At 35.3% G+C, this 17,046-nt stretch overlaps 1 protein-coding gene across 1 annotated transcript in view; it reads right to left on the reverse strand.

Moving 5' to 3' along the window:
- Positions 1 to 17,046, reverse strand: part of PDS5B (PDS5 cohesin associated factor B) — a 194,202-nt gene that overhangs the window by 36,290 nt on the left and 140,866 nt on the right. The window contains exons 21-23 of the mRNA XM_082675608.1: positions 14,168 to 14,326; positions 3,237 to 3,305; positions 1,677 to 1,813 (exon numbers count right to left, since the gene is read on the reverse strand). Coding sequence (XP_082531734.1) covers positions 1,677 to 1,813; positions 3,237 to 3,305; positions 14,168 to 14,326 — 365 coding nt within the window. The remainder of the gene's footprint in view (positions 1 to 1,676; positions 1,814 to 3,236; positions 3,306 to 14,167; positions 14,327 to 17,046) is intronic.

Below are 17,046 nucleotides of genomic sequence, written 5' to 3' on the forward strand. Positions count from 1 at the left end.
AAATTAACACACCACTGTAAATCAACTATACTTCAGTAAAATTAAAAAAAAAAAGCAGACCCAATGTAATTCAAATACATGTGCAGAATTCAAGTACACACGTGATTTTATTAAAGAATAACATGGATAAAAACAGGTGAGGGACTTTCCTGGTGGCGCAGTGGTTAAGAATCCACCTGCCAATGCAGGGGACACGGGTTCAAGCCCTGGTCCGGGAAGATCCCACATGCCACACAGCAACTAAGCCTGTGCACCACAACTACTGAGCCTGCACTCTAGAGCCCGCGAACCATGACTACTGAGCCCACGTGCCACAGCTACTGAAGCCCACGCACCTAGAGCCTGTGCTCCACAGCAAGAGAAGCCACTGCAATGAGAAGCTCGCGCACCGCAGTGAAGAGTAGCCCCTGCTCACCCCAACTAGAGAAAGCCCGCATGCAGCAACGAAGACCCAACGTAACCAAAAATAGATTAAAAAAGAAACAAAAACAGGTGAGATCTAAAGTGCACATAAACAATGTAATTAATAAATTTAAGACAAAACGTATTAATACTAAGGAAATTTTTCTCTAATTATTATGTAAATCTTGAACGCTAGCATGTAATTATAAGAGTAGAAGGTGAAGACAACTAATTAGACTGAAGGAAGGTAAATAAATGAGTTATACATGTGGAATGCTTTACAGAGTTTTCTTATTATTTGATTTGTTTGAGAAGAATGTGCTACTGTTAATATTCTATGCAAAAAATACAGCAAGAGCAAAACATATAAGAAGAAAAGAAACAAAGATGGAAAAGTATTAAGCAGCTGGCAATCACCATTTATATTTTGTTCTAAAGACTTGAAGATAAATACATATGTTAAGGTGGGGGAAGTTATTCTCACGTTTTATTACCAATAAGAGACAATAAATGACACTTGTGTTTTCACAGAGGACAAACTTCTAAATTTTAGCTAACCTTGACATAATAACCACTACCACCATCAATACTTCTAATTACTATGTGCTGGGCAGTGTTTTAAATACATTAAATATACTAACTTATCTGATTATCATAACAGCTAGACGAGATAGGCGTAATCATTATCTCTGTTTTATAGATGAGGAAACTGAGGTACAGAGAGGTTAAAGTAACTTGCTGAAAGGCACCTCGCTGCTAAGAGGTGGTGCCAGGATTTGAATCTGGGCTCCACAGCTCATGTTTTCAGTCACTATACTATACATCTTTCAAAGAAAACAAAATAAAACAAACAAAAAGGTATATGTATTTTTTAAAATTTGCATCAAGTGCATTTTTCACATTTGCATATATTTATACTTCTGGAAACAGATTCAGTAAGTTGCCTTCTATCCAGTCTGTTCTTTTAGCTTTAGACATTAACAAGAATGTAAAACATCAGTTATTGATTGGTACAGTAACATTTTCACATTAGATATTCAAAACAGTAAACATCTATTGTTTAAAATACTTAACATTGCATACCAGTACCTTGCACTAGACATGAGACTGTCATTTTGAAATAACCACTATACAAAAGCGTATTACAATAAAAATATATGCATACCTACAAAGCAATATTAATTATCTTTTAAAAAAGAAACCATCATTCAACAATTACACCAGACATTAAAATAGTGTGTAATCCAAAGAACTCTGAAGTTGTAATTACATACCTAATTTTCCCCTGTTCTGTCAAGTCTCCATCACTATGCAGTATTGTTGTGAGCAATCTTAAAGTAGAAGTTCCTGATTTACTGTGATTATTTTTCATTCCAAGTAGCCATCGAACCATCATTTTAATAGCCTGAATCTATTTAAAATACAAATTGACAAATAAAACATTGCTACCATTTAAAGAAATTCTATATCAGCCCTGAAAAAGAATGAAGAAATGTTTTTAACAGATATTTTTTAAGAAAAGGAAAGAAAAAAATTATTTTTTTCTGTATGTGTGAAGATAACTTTTTGAATGTTTTAAATTAAAGATGTCTCACCCCCAGGTAGTTGACAAATGAATGATTTATCTAAAAACTGGTTCTTTTTGCTTTTTAAAAAATGCTTCCCCAACAAACACTTTACCCTTTAGAACCCATAGTAAAATCGTGCTAACTTCCCTAGTCCAGAAAGATCCCAACTGAAAATTATATTCGATCTTTTGTGTCTAAGAGTTGATACCACCTTACATTTGTACTGCATTTGACAATTATGAAGTACTTAGTACTTTAAAACCTGTTATTGCCTCTAAGGCTTGCAACAGCCCTTTCAAAGGGGTGCATATTATCTCTTTTTCACATATTATCTTAATTTTTACAGATCTGAGGCTCCAGAGCTAAATGGGTTTTGAACAGTGGCATGTGGCTACCAGTCTTAAGATCCTCTTCCTGGGCCACTTTGTAACCATGAACTTAAGCGCAGGCGGCCCGCCTTCTAGTGCAGTGCTGCCCAATTATACAAAACTGCTGCTTGAGACCAAAGCTGAGAAAACAGGTTTATACTGGAACTCAAAATTTTCAAGCATCATTCAATGATGCTAAAGGAAAGACTGCCCTACAGGTCTGGAGAAATAGTATCAGAATCTGAAGCTGCAATAATGTGACAAAGTAGTTCACAATATGAAACATAAACAAATACACATACAATGAAAGGATCTGCAAGAAATTATAATTAGAAAAACAATATTTAATATATTTGTTCCTGGCCTTTACACCTTGGGCAGTGGCTTGATATGAGGTCTACATTACGGAGTACAGACAGTTTTAGTAAAGCAATACTTTACAGCTGTGATGAGCAATCCTTTTACCCATAACTCCTAATTCAAGAAATTACAGGTTGAATTTTCTTTAATAAAAATAAAAAAGTATATCAAATCCCATGGAAAAGACGAACAGTCTTAAAACCTGGACGACCATCTTTGCTGAATAGGAGAATGTACCTAAGAAAACCAGCACTGCCCTTTCCCATTAAAAGGTGGATATCTAAGAAGCAGCAACATAGAGAAAGTTGTCAAACTTTGTTTTCCAAACTACATTATGTGCAGCTGCCCACAGGCCTCAAGTTTCTCATTATTGCCCTACACTCTCACAGCACAGAGGATAATGTCATACAATAAATATAAAAACCTGAATGATTTTAATAGCTGTATCTTTATAACAGGAACAGACATTTTAACACCTATAATAATAATGCAGTATATTAAATATATTAAAATCAACAGATCTATGCATATCACTCACTTTGACCATTGTCTCAGGTGAAACTTCTTCATCTGGAACCCAAAGCTTAGTTGTCTTTTTTCCTGGAAGCTAAACAAAAATTAAGGACTTTAAAACACAAATACACATTCTCATGTGTAATTAATATTTAGTGAATGAATGAAATTTTTATCTTCTGCAACAACAGTCATTATACATGACTATGTTTTCTGTTACTTACTCAAAAAGGTTGAAAGGCCTGTCTTCACTAGCACCACAAATGAACCTTATACATCCATCACCAGCTGGTTCTTTGTAGGTGTGAGATAGGCCCAACTTTAACCACTTATATATATACTTCCTTACTCAATCCCCTTTAATCTACTGTTTCAATTATTTAAAGCAGTTGGCAAGGACTAAGATAAAAATCAATGGAGCCAAAAAGTGTACAGATGACCCTTGAACAAGACAAGTTTCAACTGCACAGGTCCACTTTATATGTAGATTTTTAAATGTACACCTGCTACAGTAATACACAATCCACAGCTGATTGAATCAGAAATACCCCGTGGATAGGGAGGAACCACATACAGAGGGCTGACTACAGATTACATTAGGATTTTCCACGACACAAAGGGCTGGCACCTTTAACTTCCATGTTGCTCAAGGGTCAGCTATAGGTCATAAATGATGAAGGAAAAGGTATCTGCAAAACATCTTGAGCAAGGAACAATTATAAAGGTTTGCAGAAGTAACAGAAAACATACATTAGTGTCTTCCTATTTAAATCCCACCAAAATGGCAACACACACACACACGCACATGCACGTAAACACACACCAGTTAGCTGGGCTGAAAACAAAAGGGGCCCCCCAAAAAACCAAAGAAAAATTTCGAAAAGCAAAATATACAGTAAAAAAATATTAACAGAGCTAAGAGGGCTTACAACTCCAGAAAAGCACAGAAGGAAACACCCTCCAAAAAGCCTTTTTTTTTTTTTTAGCACAATCATAGTATAACCCTGAGATGATAAGCTGAAGGTATTAAGAAATGTGAATTTACAGTAGCAGCCAGGAAATTAAATAAGGTGACAAAAGAGCTGAACCCAATCTTGGAACACTGGAGGTCCCATTTTTACCTCGACCTGACATGAGTAATTTCCAGTTGGAAACAAATCAAAAAGCACCTCAGGTAACCCTTTGGCAACAGGATAGGTAGCTCAAACATCCAGAAGGCAAACTCCCCAAACAGAGCTATTTACAAACAGCTTAAGAATTAATTCTTCAGCTGAGAAATGCCTTCAAAGTGTGAAGTGAAAATAATGAAATAAGGATCTCATTAGAAACATACTGATGAAATTTCTGAACTAAGAATATCCAAAAAATCTCAAAGCTTGCATGGAGGAACCTACCAAAAAAGACACAAGAACCATATCAACTTCAGATTTCTTTACACACCAAAAAACAACATTCTGAATTTTCTGTTAGCCAAGTGACTTGAAAAATAGAATTCTAATCTTCAAGAATGAGGAGGAAAATATTTTCAGAAATCAGAGAGAAAGCTTCCAAATTACAAGCCATTTTGAACAAATTATTCAAAGATGCACTCCACTAAAATATTTAATTCACAAGAAAATTCAATCAGCATAAATTATTACAAATAGAAAACAAAAAAGTTATCATAAGTAAGACCAACAGACAGGTTCAAACAAAAAAGTTATCATAAGTAAGACCAATAGAGAGGTTCAAATATAATAAATGAAACCACAACAGATGCAACACAACCAAAGACAGAAAAAATCTAAAACTAATGGACAAATACACTAGTCAAGATCTAAAAGCATTTAAACAGGATATGGATTTATATGGGATACTAATATAAAAAGTATATTGATGTACTTCTCTTTAATCTTACATAAGATATAAAATTCATGAACATCTGTAAAACTAGCAGTTTAATATCAAAACAAACCAAAACAAAAATGATTTTTTAAAAAAAGAACGTCGAAAACTTCATCATCACAGCAGTAGACTTGAATATACCTCTTTCAAAAACTGACAGATGAAGCTGAGATGAAAAAAGGTAAGTACAGGAAATACATATAGAAATATAAGGAAATACATAGAGATAAAATATTTAAGGATTAAAAAAAATCAAAATTGGCCTTTCTCATAATCATGATGAAAAGTAAAGAGAAAGGAGTTTAGCAAGACAAGATGATATGAGATTAAAAACTACAAAATAATTCCCCAAATCCACCACAAAACAAAATAATTTTAAAAACTGAAATACCTAACAAAGTTGTGTAAGAGGAATATTTAAATTTTCTTTACAGAGAAAATTATAAAACTTTAATGAAAGAAAATTGTAGATGAGCAAACAAAGCAATGGGAAAGAATAGAGGCCGTGTATGATATGAATGTTAGCACTGCAGATGACTGGAAGAAGGAGAGATCATTCCATAAATTCTGCTGGGAAAGTTGGTTACCCTAATGGAGAGTAGAAAGAAATGGAATCCTTAAGTCACAGCATACAAGAAAAAGCAAACAAATCAATTCCAGATGTATTAAAATTTTTATTGTGAAAAGAAAACTTTAAAACTTTTAGAACATATGGGAGACTATTTTTATGACAATGGCATAGGAAATGATTTGTTAAACAAGATATAAAAGCATTAACTACAAAGGAATGATAAATGTAGTTAAATTAAAATTAATAATTTTTGTTCAAAGGACACAATGAAGGGAGTAAAAAGACACACCATAAATGAGATTTTATGCATTTTATGAACATACTTCAACATGTACTTGAAAAAATATTAGTGTGTGTAAAGATTACCTATGAGAAAAAGACAACCCAAGAAAAAAAAGCAAAAGACATGAAAAGGAATTTCAGAAAGGAGGCAACATGAATGATGACTAGACATATAAACTTTTTTAGTAACCAGGGAAATGCAAATTAAGACTATACTGAGACACTGTTTTATATCTAATTAAACGGGCAAAAATTAAGAAATCTGACAATAATGTGTGTTATACACTGCTGAGAGGAAAATAAGTTTTAACAACCATCTTCAAAAATAATTCAGCAATAAAGTGAAAAGTTAAATATGTGTACAAACTGATGTTCATCACTATATCACTCTTGTGAATGTAACCTGGAGAAATCTGTGCTCATATGCATCAGAAGGCCTCTGTAAGAAATTCACAGGAGCACTGTTCAAAAGAGGAAAGAAATGGAAATACTCCAAATGTCCATTAGGAGAATAAGAGACATTTCACACAGTGATATAATACAGAGTAATGAATGAATGAACTACAGCTAGATTTGACAACAAGGGTTATTCTAAGAAACATATCCATAATGATAATATCAAGTCACCCAAGAATATATACGGTATAAAATAACTTATAAACTTCAAGAACAAGCAAAATTAAACAAGTACATGTTTAGAGATGAATATATGGTAAAATGGTGTTTTGTTTTAGTTAGGGAATAATAAACCAAAATTCAACAAAGTGGTTACCTGGGGCAGGAAAGAAACAGGAAGAAAAGTTTGGAGAATAATAAAACCAGGTGCTAAGAATTCATGGGTGTTGAATCTTTGCAGGCAAAGTTTCAAAAGAGGAGAATAATCAAGAGATTTGAGTCTGGCACTAAAACTGCTTTTCTTATATAAATGATGCCTGATTTTGAAAGTGAAAAAGGTTAAAAGGTTGAGCAATGTTTTCATCACTGTCACAGAGGTAGAAGGAAAAAAAAGTGGAATTCTGAGTTCAATAAAGAGTAGAGTCCTTGTTAAACACCCTAGACTTGTGGGGGGATCCCAAATAAAAACATCCTAGACATAAAAGTGACCAGAAAAAGAATGAGCCTGTCAAAAACTGAAGGCTAGCTTCCAATCACTGCAGTCTTGACTGAATGAATGTGATCTGACAGTAGCTCAACTGCCTGTCAGAAGCAAAAATAAATCCTGTTTGGAAGAATTATAAAATCATCCAGAGCCTCAAATTATCTCTACAATTTTTTGTTCACAAAGTCTACAGCTCAATCAAAAATAACATGTGCAAGATAAGACTTGACCAAAAATCAAGCGAAAAACAGACAAGAGAAAAAGAGCCCCTGGAGATCCAGATATTGAGGCTAACACACATAAACTTTAACATAATTAAAGATGTTCAAGGATTAAATGATAAGAAAAAGAATTTCGTCAGGGAACTAAAAACTATATTTAAAAACTAAAGGAAATTACAGAATAAAAATATATTAAAACTGCAATTAAGAATTCATATTTATAGGTTTAACATAAGATTAGACAAATCTGGAGAGAATGAGTAAATTCAAAGATGGGTCAGAAGAAAAAAAAACTGAAGCATGAGCAGGCTGAAACAGGTATACCTCTGAGATACTGCAGGTATGGTTCCAAACAACCACAAGAAAGCAAATATTGCAATGAAATAAGTTACACAATTTTTTTGGTTTACCAATGCATAGAAAAGTTATGTTTACACTATAACATGGTCTATCAAATGTGCAATAGCATCATGTCTAAAAAAACAATGAACATACCTTACAAAATACAAAACAATACAAAAATATAAAAAGAAAAAGCTATTACAATAGCAACTGTTAATAGTAATGACTATTTGGGTCTTTTGCCCATTTAAAAAAATTGGGTTGTCTTTTTGTTGAGTTGTAATCGTTCTTTTATAGAGTCTAGATGAAACTCTTATCAGATATATGATTTGCAAATATTTTCTCCCATTCTGTACGTTCACTTTTCACTTTTTTTTTCAAATTGATAATTCTTTTTTTAAAAAAGGAGACATAGGGCTTCCCTGGTGGCACAGTAGTTGAGAGCCCGCCTGCCAATGCAGGGGACACGGGTTTGTGCCCCGGTCTGGGAAGATCCCACATGCCGCGGAGCGGCTGGGCCCGTGAGCCATGGCCGCTGAGCCTGCGCATCCGGAGCCTGTGCTCTGCAACAGGAGAGGCCGCAACAGTGAGAGGCCCGCATACACCCCCACCCAAAAAAAAGGAGACATAATTGGCATATAACATATTAGTTCCAGATGTACAATGATTCAATATTTCCATACACTATGAAATGATCACCATAATAAGTCTAGTTTTCACCCATCACCACACAATTTCTTTTTCCTGTGATGAGAACTTTTCAAATACACTCTCTCAGCAGAAACTTTCAAATATACCATACAGTATTAATAACTATAGTCACCATGCTGTACATCACATTCCTTGACTTATTTATTTTCTAACTGTACCTTTAGAAGACTCCCTTTACCCATTTTGCACATCAGCCATCCCCTGCCCCTGACAACTACCAATCTGTTCTGTGTATCTATGAGTTTGGAGGGTTTTGTTATTGTTGTTGTTATTCAGTGTTTTTTAGATTTGATTCCGTGTGTAAGAAAGATCACACAGTGTTTATGTTTCTCTATTTCACTTAGCATAATGCCCTCAAGGTCCATCAGTGTTGTCACAAATGGCAAGATTTTTTCTTCTTTTTTATGGCTGAATAATATTACATTGTATATATACACCACTTTTTCTTTATCCATTCACCCAACAGATGGACATTTAGGTTGCTTCTATGTCTTGGTTATTGTAAATAATGATACAATGAACATGGGGGTGCAGGTATCTTTTTGAGTTAGTATTCACATTTCCTTCAGATAAATACTCAGAAGTGAAATTACTGGATCACATGGTACTTCTATTTATAACTTTTTTTCCTATTTTTAATTTTTGGAATATTCTCCATACTGTTTTTCATGGTGGCTACATCAATTTACATTCCCACCACCAACAATTTATATTCCCACATCCTCACCAACACTTGTTATTTGTCTTTTTTATATTAGCCAACCTAACAGGAGTGAGGTCCTACCTTATTGTGGTTTTGATTTGCATTTCCCTGATGATTACTGATGTTGCGCACCTTTTATATAATTGTTGATGATTTGTTTATCTTCTTTGGAAAAATGTCTCTGCCTATTTTTTTTGTTTTTGTTTTTTTTTGCGGTACGCGGGCCTCTCACTGCCGTGGCCTCTCCCACTGTGGAGCACAGGCTCCGGACACGCAGGCCCAGCGGCCACGGCCCACGGGCCCAGCCGCTCTGTGGCACATGGGATCTTCCCGGACCGGGGCACAAACCCGTGTCCCCTGCATCGGCAGGCGGACTCTCAACCACTGCGCCACCAGGGAAGCCCTCTCTGCCTATTTTTTAATCAAATTGTTTTTTTGCTATTGAGTTATATGTGTCATTTATATAATACGGATATTAACCCCTTATCAGATACATGATTTGCAAATATTTTCTCTCAGTAGGTTTCCTCTTCATTTTGTTGATGGTTTCACTTTCTTGATAATGCCCTTTGATGCACAAGAGTTTTACATTTTGATGAAGTGCAATTTATCTGTTTTTGGTTTTTATTTTTTTAGTGTTTGTGCTTTTGATTTCTCATGTAGGGATACACTGCCAAATCCAATATTAGGAAATTCTCCAGGATGTTACTGTTACTTTTGTTCTAAATCATATGTATATAATCGATTATGTTTCATACTTTCTTAATTATTATAACAAGGTGTGATATCTAGTAGCTTAAGTCCTCCAAATGTCTTTAATGATGACTTCTGCTGCTGCTGTTCCTCCTCCTACTACGACTACTTCATCATCATCATCATCTTCTTCTTCTTCAAGATGATTTTGGCTATGCCTTTTGCATTTCTATTGAAATCTTACAATCAGCTTGTCGCTTCTCCGTATACCACTCTATGCCAACATATACACACATCTGGCTAGAATTCTGATACATATTGTATTGAATTGTAAATCTGCAGATAATTGTCATCATTATAGTATCACCATCCCATTCCATGGTATTATAATACTGACCTTTTCATTTCATGAAGACAGTATATACCTTAGGTGGCCTTTAACTTCACTGAGGAATGTTTCTTAAACGTCTGTGTAGAGGTATTGCTTACCTTTCTTAAGTATATTCCTAGGCATTTAACGGTTTTTGATGTTACCGTAAATGTAATTTTTAATATTTATTTTCTAACTGTTTATTATTGGCATAGAAATATAAAGTTACTTCTTTTTTATACTGACTTTGAATCCAGGGACCTTGTTAAAGACAATTTTTAATTCTATTAACTTTTGCATTCTTTTAGGTTTTCTCCGTTCGTAGTAATAACAGCTTTTTTTTTTTTCCTTCATTCTTAATGGATTTTATTTCTCTTTCTTCCTCCTAGAATGGCCAGAACCTTCAAAACAACACAAGTGGTGACTGGATATTTTTATCCCATTCCCAATCTCAGGGGGAAAAGACAGAGTAACAGTAACTAATAGAAGACTTGAAGACTTCTAAATGTCATATATAGAACTGTACACAACCCAGTTCTGACAAACTTTCTGTCAACTTTGTATTTAATTAGCATATTCTGCTTACATGTTATGTAAATAGTGATTAGGATTAATTGCCACCTGAGGAACTTCCCTGGTGATCCAGTGGTTAAGAATACACCTGCCAATGCAGGGGACACGGGTTCAAGCCCTGGTCCAGGATGATCCCACATGCCGCAGAGCAACTAAGCCCATGTGCCACAACTACTAAGCCTGCGCTCTAGAGCTCGCAAGCCACAACTACTGAGTCCGCGTGCCGGAACTACGGAAGCCTGCATGCCTAGAGCCCGTGCTCCGCAACGAGAGAAGCCACCACAATGAGAAGCCCGCGCACCGCAATGAAGAGTGCCCCTGCTCGCCACAACTAGAGAAAGCCCGCACACAGCAACAGACCCAAGGCAGCCAAAAATAAATAATTATTTTTTTAAAAAACTGGCCAAAAAATAAAATAAAATAAAAATTTGCCACCTGATGTTTTTTCAGTTTGTTTTATCAGTTCTGTGTTCATTTTCATCTTCTTCTTGCCTTATTTTTGGTAAAATATTTTTATTCCATTCTCCTCTTTACTGGCTTATGCGTTTTATATTTTCCTATTCTTTTAGTAGTTGTCCTAGAGAGTAGTGGCCTTAACTTATTGAAGGCCAATTTCAATAATTCTGTCTTAAACTTTCAGAACAGTAGTAGGTTCAGTATTCTAAGAAAACTTAAAATACATCAACTCCCTTTATACTCTGATGCTTACTGTGCTCTTGTTCACACAGGACCATTACTGTTCTAATTTTATGCAGTTAATATTTATTTAGACTTACCAACATATTTTCCTCTTTCTCTTGTTTTTCACTCTGTTTTGCCTCTGTGATAATTTGCTTTCTACCCAAAGAATTAAAGTAGAAATTCTTTTAGCTGGGATAACTGCTAATGAACTCTTCCAGTTTTTGTTTGTCTGAAAATGTCTTTATTTTGCCTTCCCTTTTTTTTTTTTTTTTTTTTGCGGTACGTGGGCCTGTCACCGCTGTGGCCTCTCCCGTTGTGGAGCACAGGCTCTGGACGCGCAGGCTCAGTGGCCATGGCTCACAGACCCAGCCGCTCTGCGGCATGTGGGATCCTCCCCGATCAGGGCACGAACCCGTGTCCCCTGCATCAGCAGGCGGACTCTCAACCACTGCACCACCAGGGAAGCCCTTGCCTTCCCTTTTTAAAGGATATTTTCTCCAGGTTTAGAATTCTAGATTAATACATTTCTTCCACTCGATTATTTCAAGATATTATTCCATTATCTTCCATTTTCTTATCTTTTCTTTTGAAGTCAAGTGACAGTCTTATCCCTTTGAAGGTTTTCTGTCTTTTTGCTGTAAATGCTTTCAATCTTTTCTATTTTGATTGGTTCCAGTTTTACTATGATGTATCTGGGTGTGCTTTGTGTTATATTTATCCTATTTGGGGCTTCTACCTGATCTTGAATGTACAGCTTTGACGTCTTCCATAAATTTTGAAAAATTTTCTGGCATTATCACTTCAAATACTATTTCTGTTTCATATTCTCTTTCCTCTCTTGCTGTAGTTCTAATTACACTCTAAATATACAGTATTTTTTTTTTACTGTGACCCAGCTGTCTGACATACTTTTTGTATACAGACAAAAATTGTTTCATTATGCTTCACAGATACTGCATTTTTTACAAATTGAAGGTTTGTGTCAAGCAAGTCCATCAGTGCTATTTTTCCAACAGCATTTGCTCACTTCATGTCTCTGTGCCACATTTTCATAATTCTTGAAATATTCCAAATGATTTCATTATTATTACATTTGTTATGGTGATAAGTGATCAGCGATCTTTTTTTTTTTTTTGCGGTACGCGGGCCTCTCACTGTTGTGGCCTCTCCCATTGCGGAGCACAGGCTCCGGACGCGCAGGCTCAGCGGCCATGGCTCACGGGCCCAGCCGCTCCGCTGCATGTGGGATCCTCCCGGACCGGGGCACGAACCCGTGTCCCCTGCATCGGCAGGCGGACTCTCAACCAATGTGCCACCAGGGAAGCCCGATCAGCGATCTTTAATGATACTTTTGTAATTGTTCTGAGGTGCCATGAACCACTCCCACATATCATAGTGAACTTAATTAGTAAACGTGTGTGTTCTGACTGCTCTACAGACTGGCCATTCCCCCATCTCTCTCCCTCTCCCTCAGGCCGCCCTATTCCCTGAGACACAACAATGCTGAAATTAGGCCAATTAATAACCCTACGATGTCCTCTATAAAGTGTTCAAGTGAAAGGAAGCATTGCACATCTCTCACTTTAAATCAAAAGCTAGAAATGATCAAGCTTAGTGCCGAAGGCATGTCAAAAGCTGCAATCAGCTGAAAGTTACACCACTTGTGCCAGTTAGCCAAGTTGTGAATGCAAAGGGAAAGTTCCTGAAGGAAATTAAAAGTGCTACTCCAGTGAACATGTAATGATAAGAAAGCAAAACACCCTTATTGCTGATATGGAGAAAGTTTTAGTGGACTGGAGAGGAGATCAAACCAGCCGAACATTCCCTTAAGGCAAAGCCTAATCCAGAGCAAGGCCCTAACTCTCTTCAATTCTGTGAAGACCTGGCGAGGTGAGGAGGCTGCAGACGAAAAGTCTGAGGCTAGCAGAGGTTGGTTCATAATATTTAAGGAAAGAAGCCATCTCTATGACATAGAAGTACAAGGTGAAGCAGCAAGTACTGATGCAGAAGCTGCAGCAAGTTATCCAGAACATCTAGCTAAGATCATTAATTAAGGTAGCTATGCTAAACAACAGATTTTCAATGCAGAAAACAATCTTCTATTGGAAGAAGATGCCGTCTAGAACTTTCACAGCCAGAGAAAAGTGAATGCTTGGCTTCAAAGCTTCAAAAGGACAGGCCTACTCTCTTGTTAGGGGGCTAATGCAGCTGGTGACTTCAAACTGAAGCCAATGCTCATTTACCATTCTGAAAATCCTAGTTTTAAGGTTTTCTTTTCACACATATGTGTATATATCTAAAAACACAAAGACGTGCATAAAACTCCACATAACTGTAAGGGGTCAATTCTCTAAGACCCAACATGTCATGCCCTACCCCAAATACTCACATACTGGAGACAGAGAAAATCACTATTTCTTTCCCAATGTTTTCTCCCAAGGCTCTTTTAATTCTCTCTTGTATGCATGAAATGCAACAACTACTATCATAACAACCATATTATAAACTAACCTGTCAGTCTTCACATTTTTTAAAAAAGATGTCATTATAAAAATTAAACCCCTATAAAGTTAAAATAGACAGAATCAGGTAATATTTTGTATTTATGAAGGAAAGTATTCCAGGTCATAGTCCTATGCTCAACTAAAGAGATGTTTCAATGTTGTTTCACTTACAATGGAGATACAGCATGTTAAAAAGATAGGAAAACCTAAAATAAGTCAGCCAAATTGAAGTGTTATTTACATCATTTCACTTCTCTCTTTGATGCATAAAATTTTAGAAGATAGCATTATGAAGAACACACAACTAAAAAATAAAAATTACCCGATCATTCATGAGAAGATCTTTCACAATGAAAGTAGCTACCAAAGACTTCAAAGGAGCAGCAAACTGATCCGGTGCAAGGAGAGCAATATGACCAATAGTAACCAGTGGTGTTATGAGATGTTCCAGGTTGCTTGGATCCAGGCTCTTATGCAGAGGCTGAAAATGAGGAAAGGAAAATGATCAACTCCATAAACATGCAAATAAGCTGTTCACATATTTCACCTTCAAATTTTAAAAACTACAAAAGTTCCAATACATGGTTTAAGTAGTAGCTCAAGCTTACGTTTAAACTTTTATAGGTTATTTATGTAGAAGGCATCATATTTAAATATTTTCAGTTTTGCCCAAGTTATATTTTAGAGGTTACGTAAAGAACATTTCAGCATGAAGAATCATATTATGTATCGTATATTTTATGACCACATATATAAGTATGTTAGAGACTGCTAAGGCTCACCAATATCCACTTCCATTCAAGGATGCCTATATGTGCAGTTAGGTGAGGATGTGAATAAGTTCTGGTTACCAGAATGGGAATGAAAGTGAGGTATGCCATGCCTGTACTGAGGCAGATATGAGCAATGTTTCTTCTCCACATTCTCTCTCTTTACTCACTGGCTGTCTTAATACCAAGGATCCAGTGGGACTCAAAGAGAAGCCACTAGTCAAAAAGGGTCTGTGTGCCTAAGCCACTGATTAGAATACAATCAAAGCACCCAATTAGACTTTTTTCAGGACCAAGAAATAAGTTTTATTATGTACAGTCACATGGATTTTTGTGGATTTTTATAGCATCAAATATTAAGTACCATAACTAATAAAATTATTTTTATTATTCTAATAGGAAACCCAGCCATTAATATTCATTTTGCCATGACAAAAGAATGAGGCTCCTTATATACTCACATAAATTGATACCTAAAATATATTGTTAAATTTTTTAAATAGGAAAATCAGAAGAGTGACTACAGTATACTATCATTGGCATAAGGAGAGGGGGAAGGGACAAAATATGTGTGTATTTTGTGTATTTACATTACTTGCATATGAATAAAATCTCTCCAGAGAAGTACATTAGAAACTGATAACATTGGCTGCCTCTAAGAAACTGGGTGGCTGGAGATATGGGGGTGAAGCAAAAGAGAACACTCTTTACTCTTTAGTATTTATTACTGGATATTTGTTTTGTATCTCTTGATTTTGAAGCAAGTGAATATATTATCTATTAAAAATTTTAATGACACATTTTAATGAAGAATTGATGCTCTATCCTCCTACACTGAACACCAAGAATTCTAGGCTTGAAAAACAACACAAAACTGTTCTTCCCAACACACTGGGGCAATATGAGAGGCTTAGTTTAGTCAAAAGTATACTTAAATGAGTTTACTTCTTGCTATTCTTGATGACCTCCCTCAGTACCTCCACTGCACATCTAAGTGATAACTTGTTTACATTATAAACAAATACCTGATAGTGTACTTTTTTCAATTCATTTATTATAATGTGTGACAATTTTCCACAGTAAGATAATAAAATCATTTCTGAAAAAGCAAAATAAATGGCCAGTCCCTCGATTAACAGTAACCTCATAAAGGCCATATGTCTCTATGAGACCTTTTCTCAGAAAGCCAGCCAATCCTGTATGTCATAGTAGAAGGATTACCAGTTAGGTTCTCATAAAGATAAGTAAAAGATATCAAAAATGAAAATAAAAGTACCCTAAAAATTCAAGTTATTATCAGCATTATCCTCCTCCTCATCATCATTGGAAGGAACAAAAAGGAGATTATTCAAGAAAAACAAAAGCTTTCTAGAAATCAACATGAGTTCATTGAAGTCAGCCTCTTATTAAAAAAAAAGACTATAGAAAGTATTTCCACCCCCAAATTTAAAATATATTACTATTTGCTATCTATAGCAAAGATGCTGTTAAATAAAGAAAACTTTTTTTCCTCCTTTAGGTCTTTAACATAATATATGAAAATATGACAAAATTAGCATAAATATTTCTAAAACAGAGATAACAAGTCTAAGTATTTATGGTGGGTTAGTTTCAGCATAATTTCCAAATTGTTTTGACTTCATTCAAAGCTCCTAAACTAAAATTATAAGTTAGGATTTTATAGATTTTCTGCTTAGCTTCTATTTGCAGGAAGAATGCTAAAGACAGCCCCTGATTATAATAGCTTGTAATGAAATTGCAATGCTTAGAAAGGATAATAGTAATTCCAAGTACAGAAAAAATAATATAAAATACATATTGAAAAGATGGTCAGTAGACATTTGGTCCTATCCAATACATCCATAAGACACTTGGTCTACACACAAAGGTCCTCGATATTTGTTCATATTTGGTCCTGTCCAAAACCATTTGGCATGGACCAAATATGCCCACAGACATTCTGGAGAGCACCAAAATATCAAGAACCTTTTGGTGTGGACCAAATGCTCTGCAAGGGAAAAGGCACATTTTAATCTGACATAAAATTATGTCAGTCACTGAAGTACAAACTTATACTTATTTACCTTACATTACAAATTAGTATGGATTTATAGAACCCCACACTTCAGTAGTATCTCATATATAGAAATCTAACTTTCAAATCTGTAAACTGATAATCATCTACTACCTACTATCAGTAAGTAGGATTTTATATGTAATTACTTACTAATGAAAAATAGTTTCCTAATACTAAATGTATAAAGTAGTGTCAAAAAATATTATACAACTGTTTGATTTCTGAATCTGAGTTAGCATTAAACATCTGAATATCAGATATTTTCTGATTTTAATCGCCCATCAATATTGATTATACTAATTCAAATTTTGAAAATAAACTGTAAAATGATACATATCCAAATGTGAACATCCT

This window comes from Grampus griseus, assembly GCF_964374135.1.
Source record: "Grampus griseus genome assembly, chromosome: 18".
In the NCBI taxonomy this organism is placed as follows: Eukaryota; Metazoa; Chordata; class Mammalia; order Artiodactyla; family Delphinidae; genus Grampus; species Grampus griseus.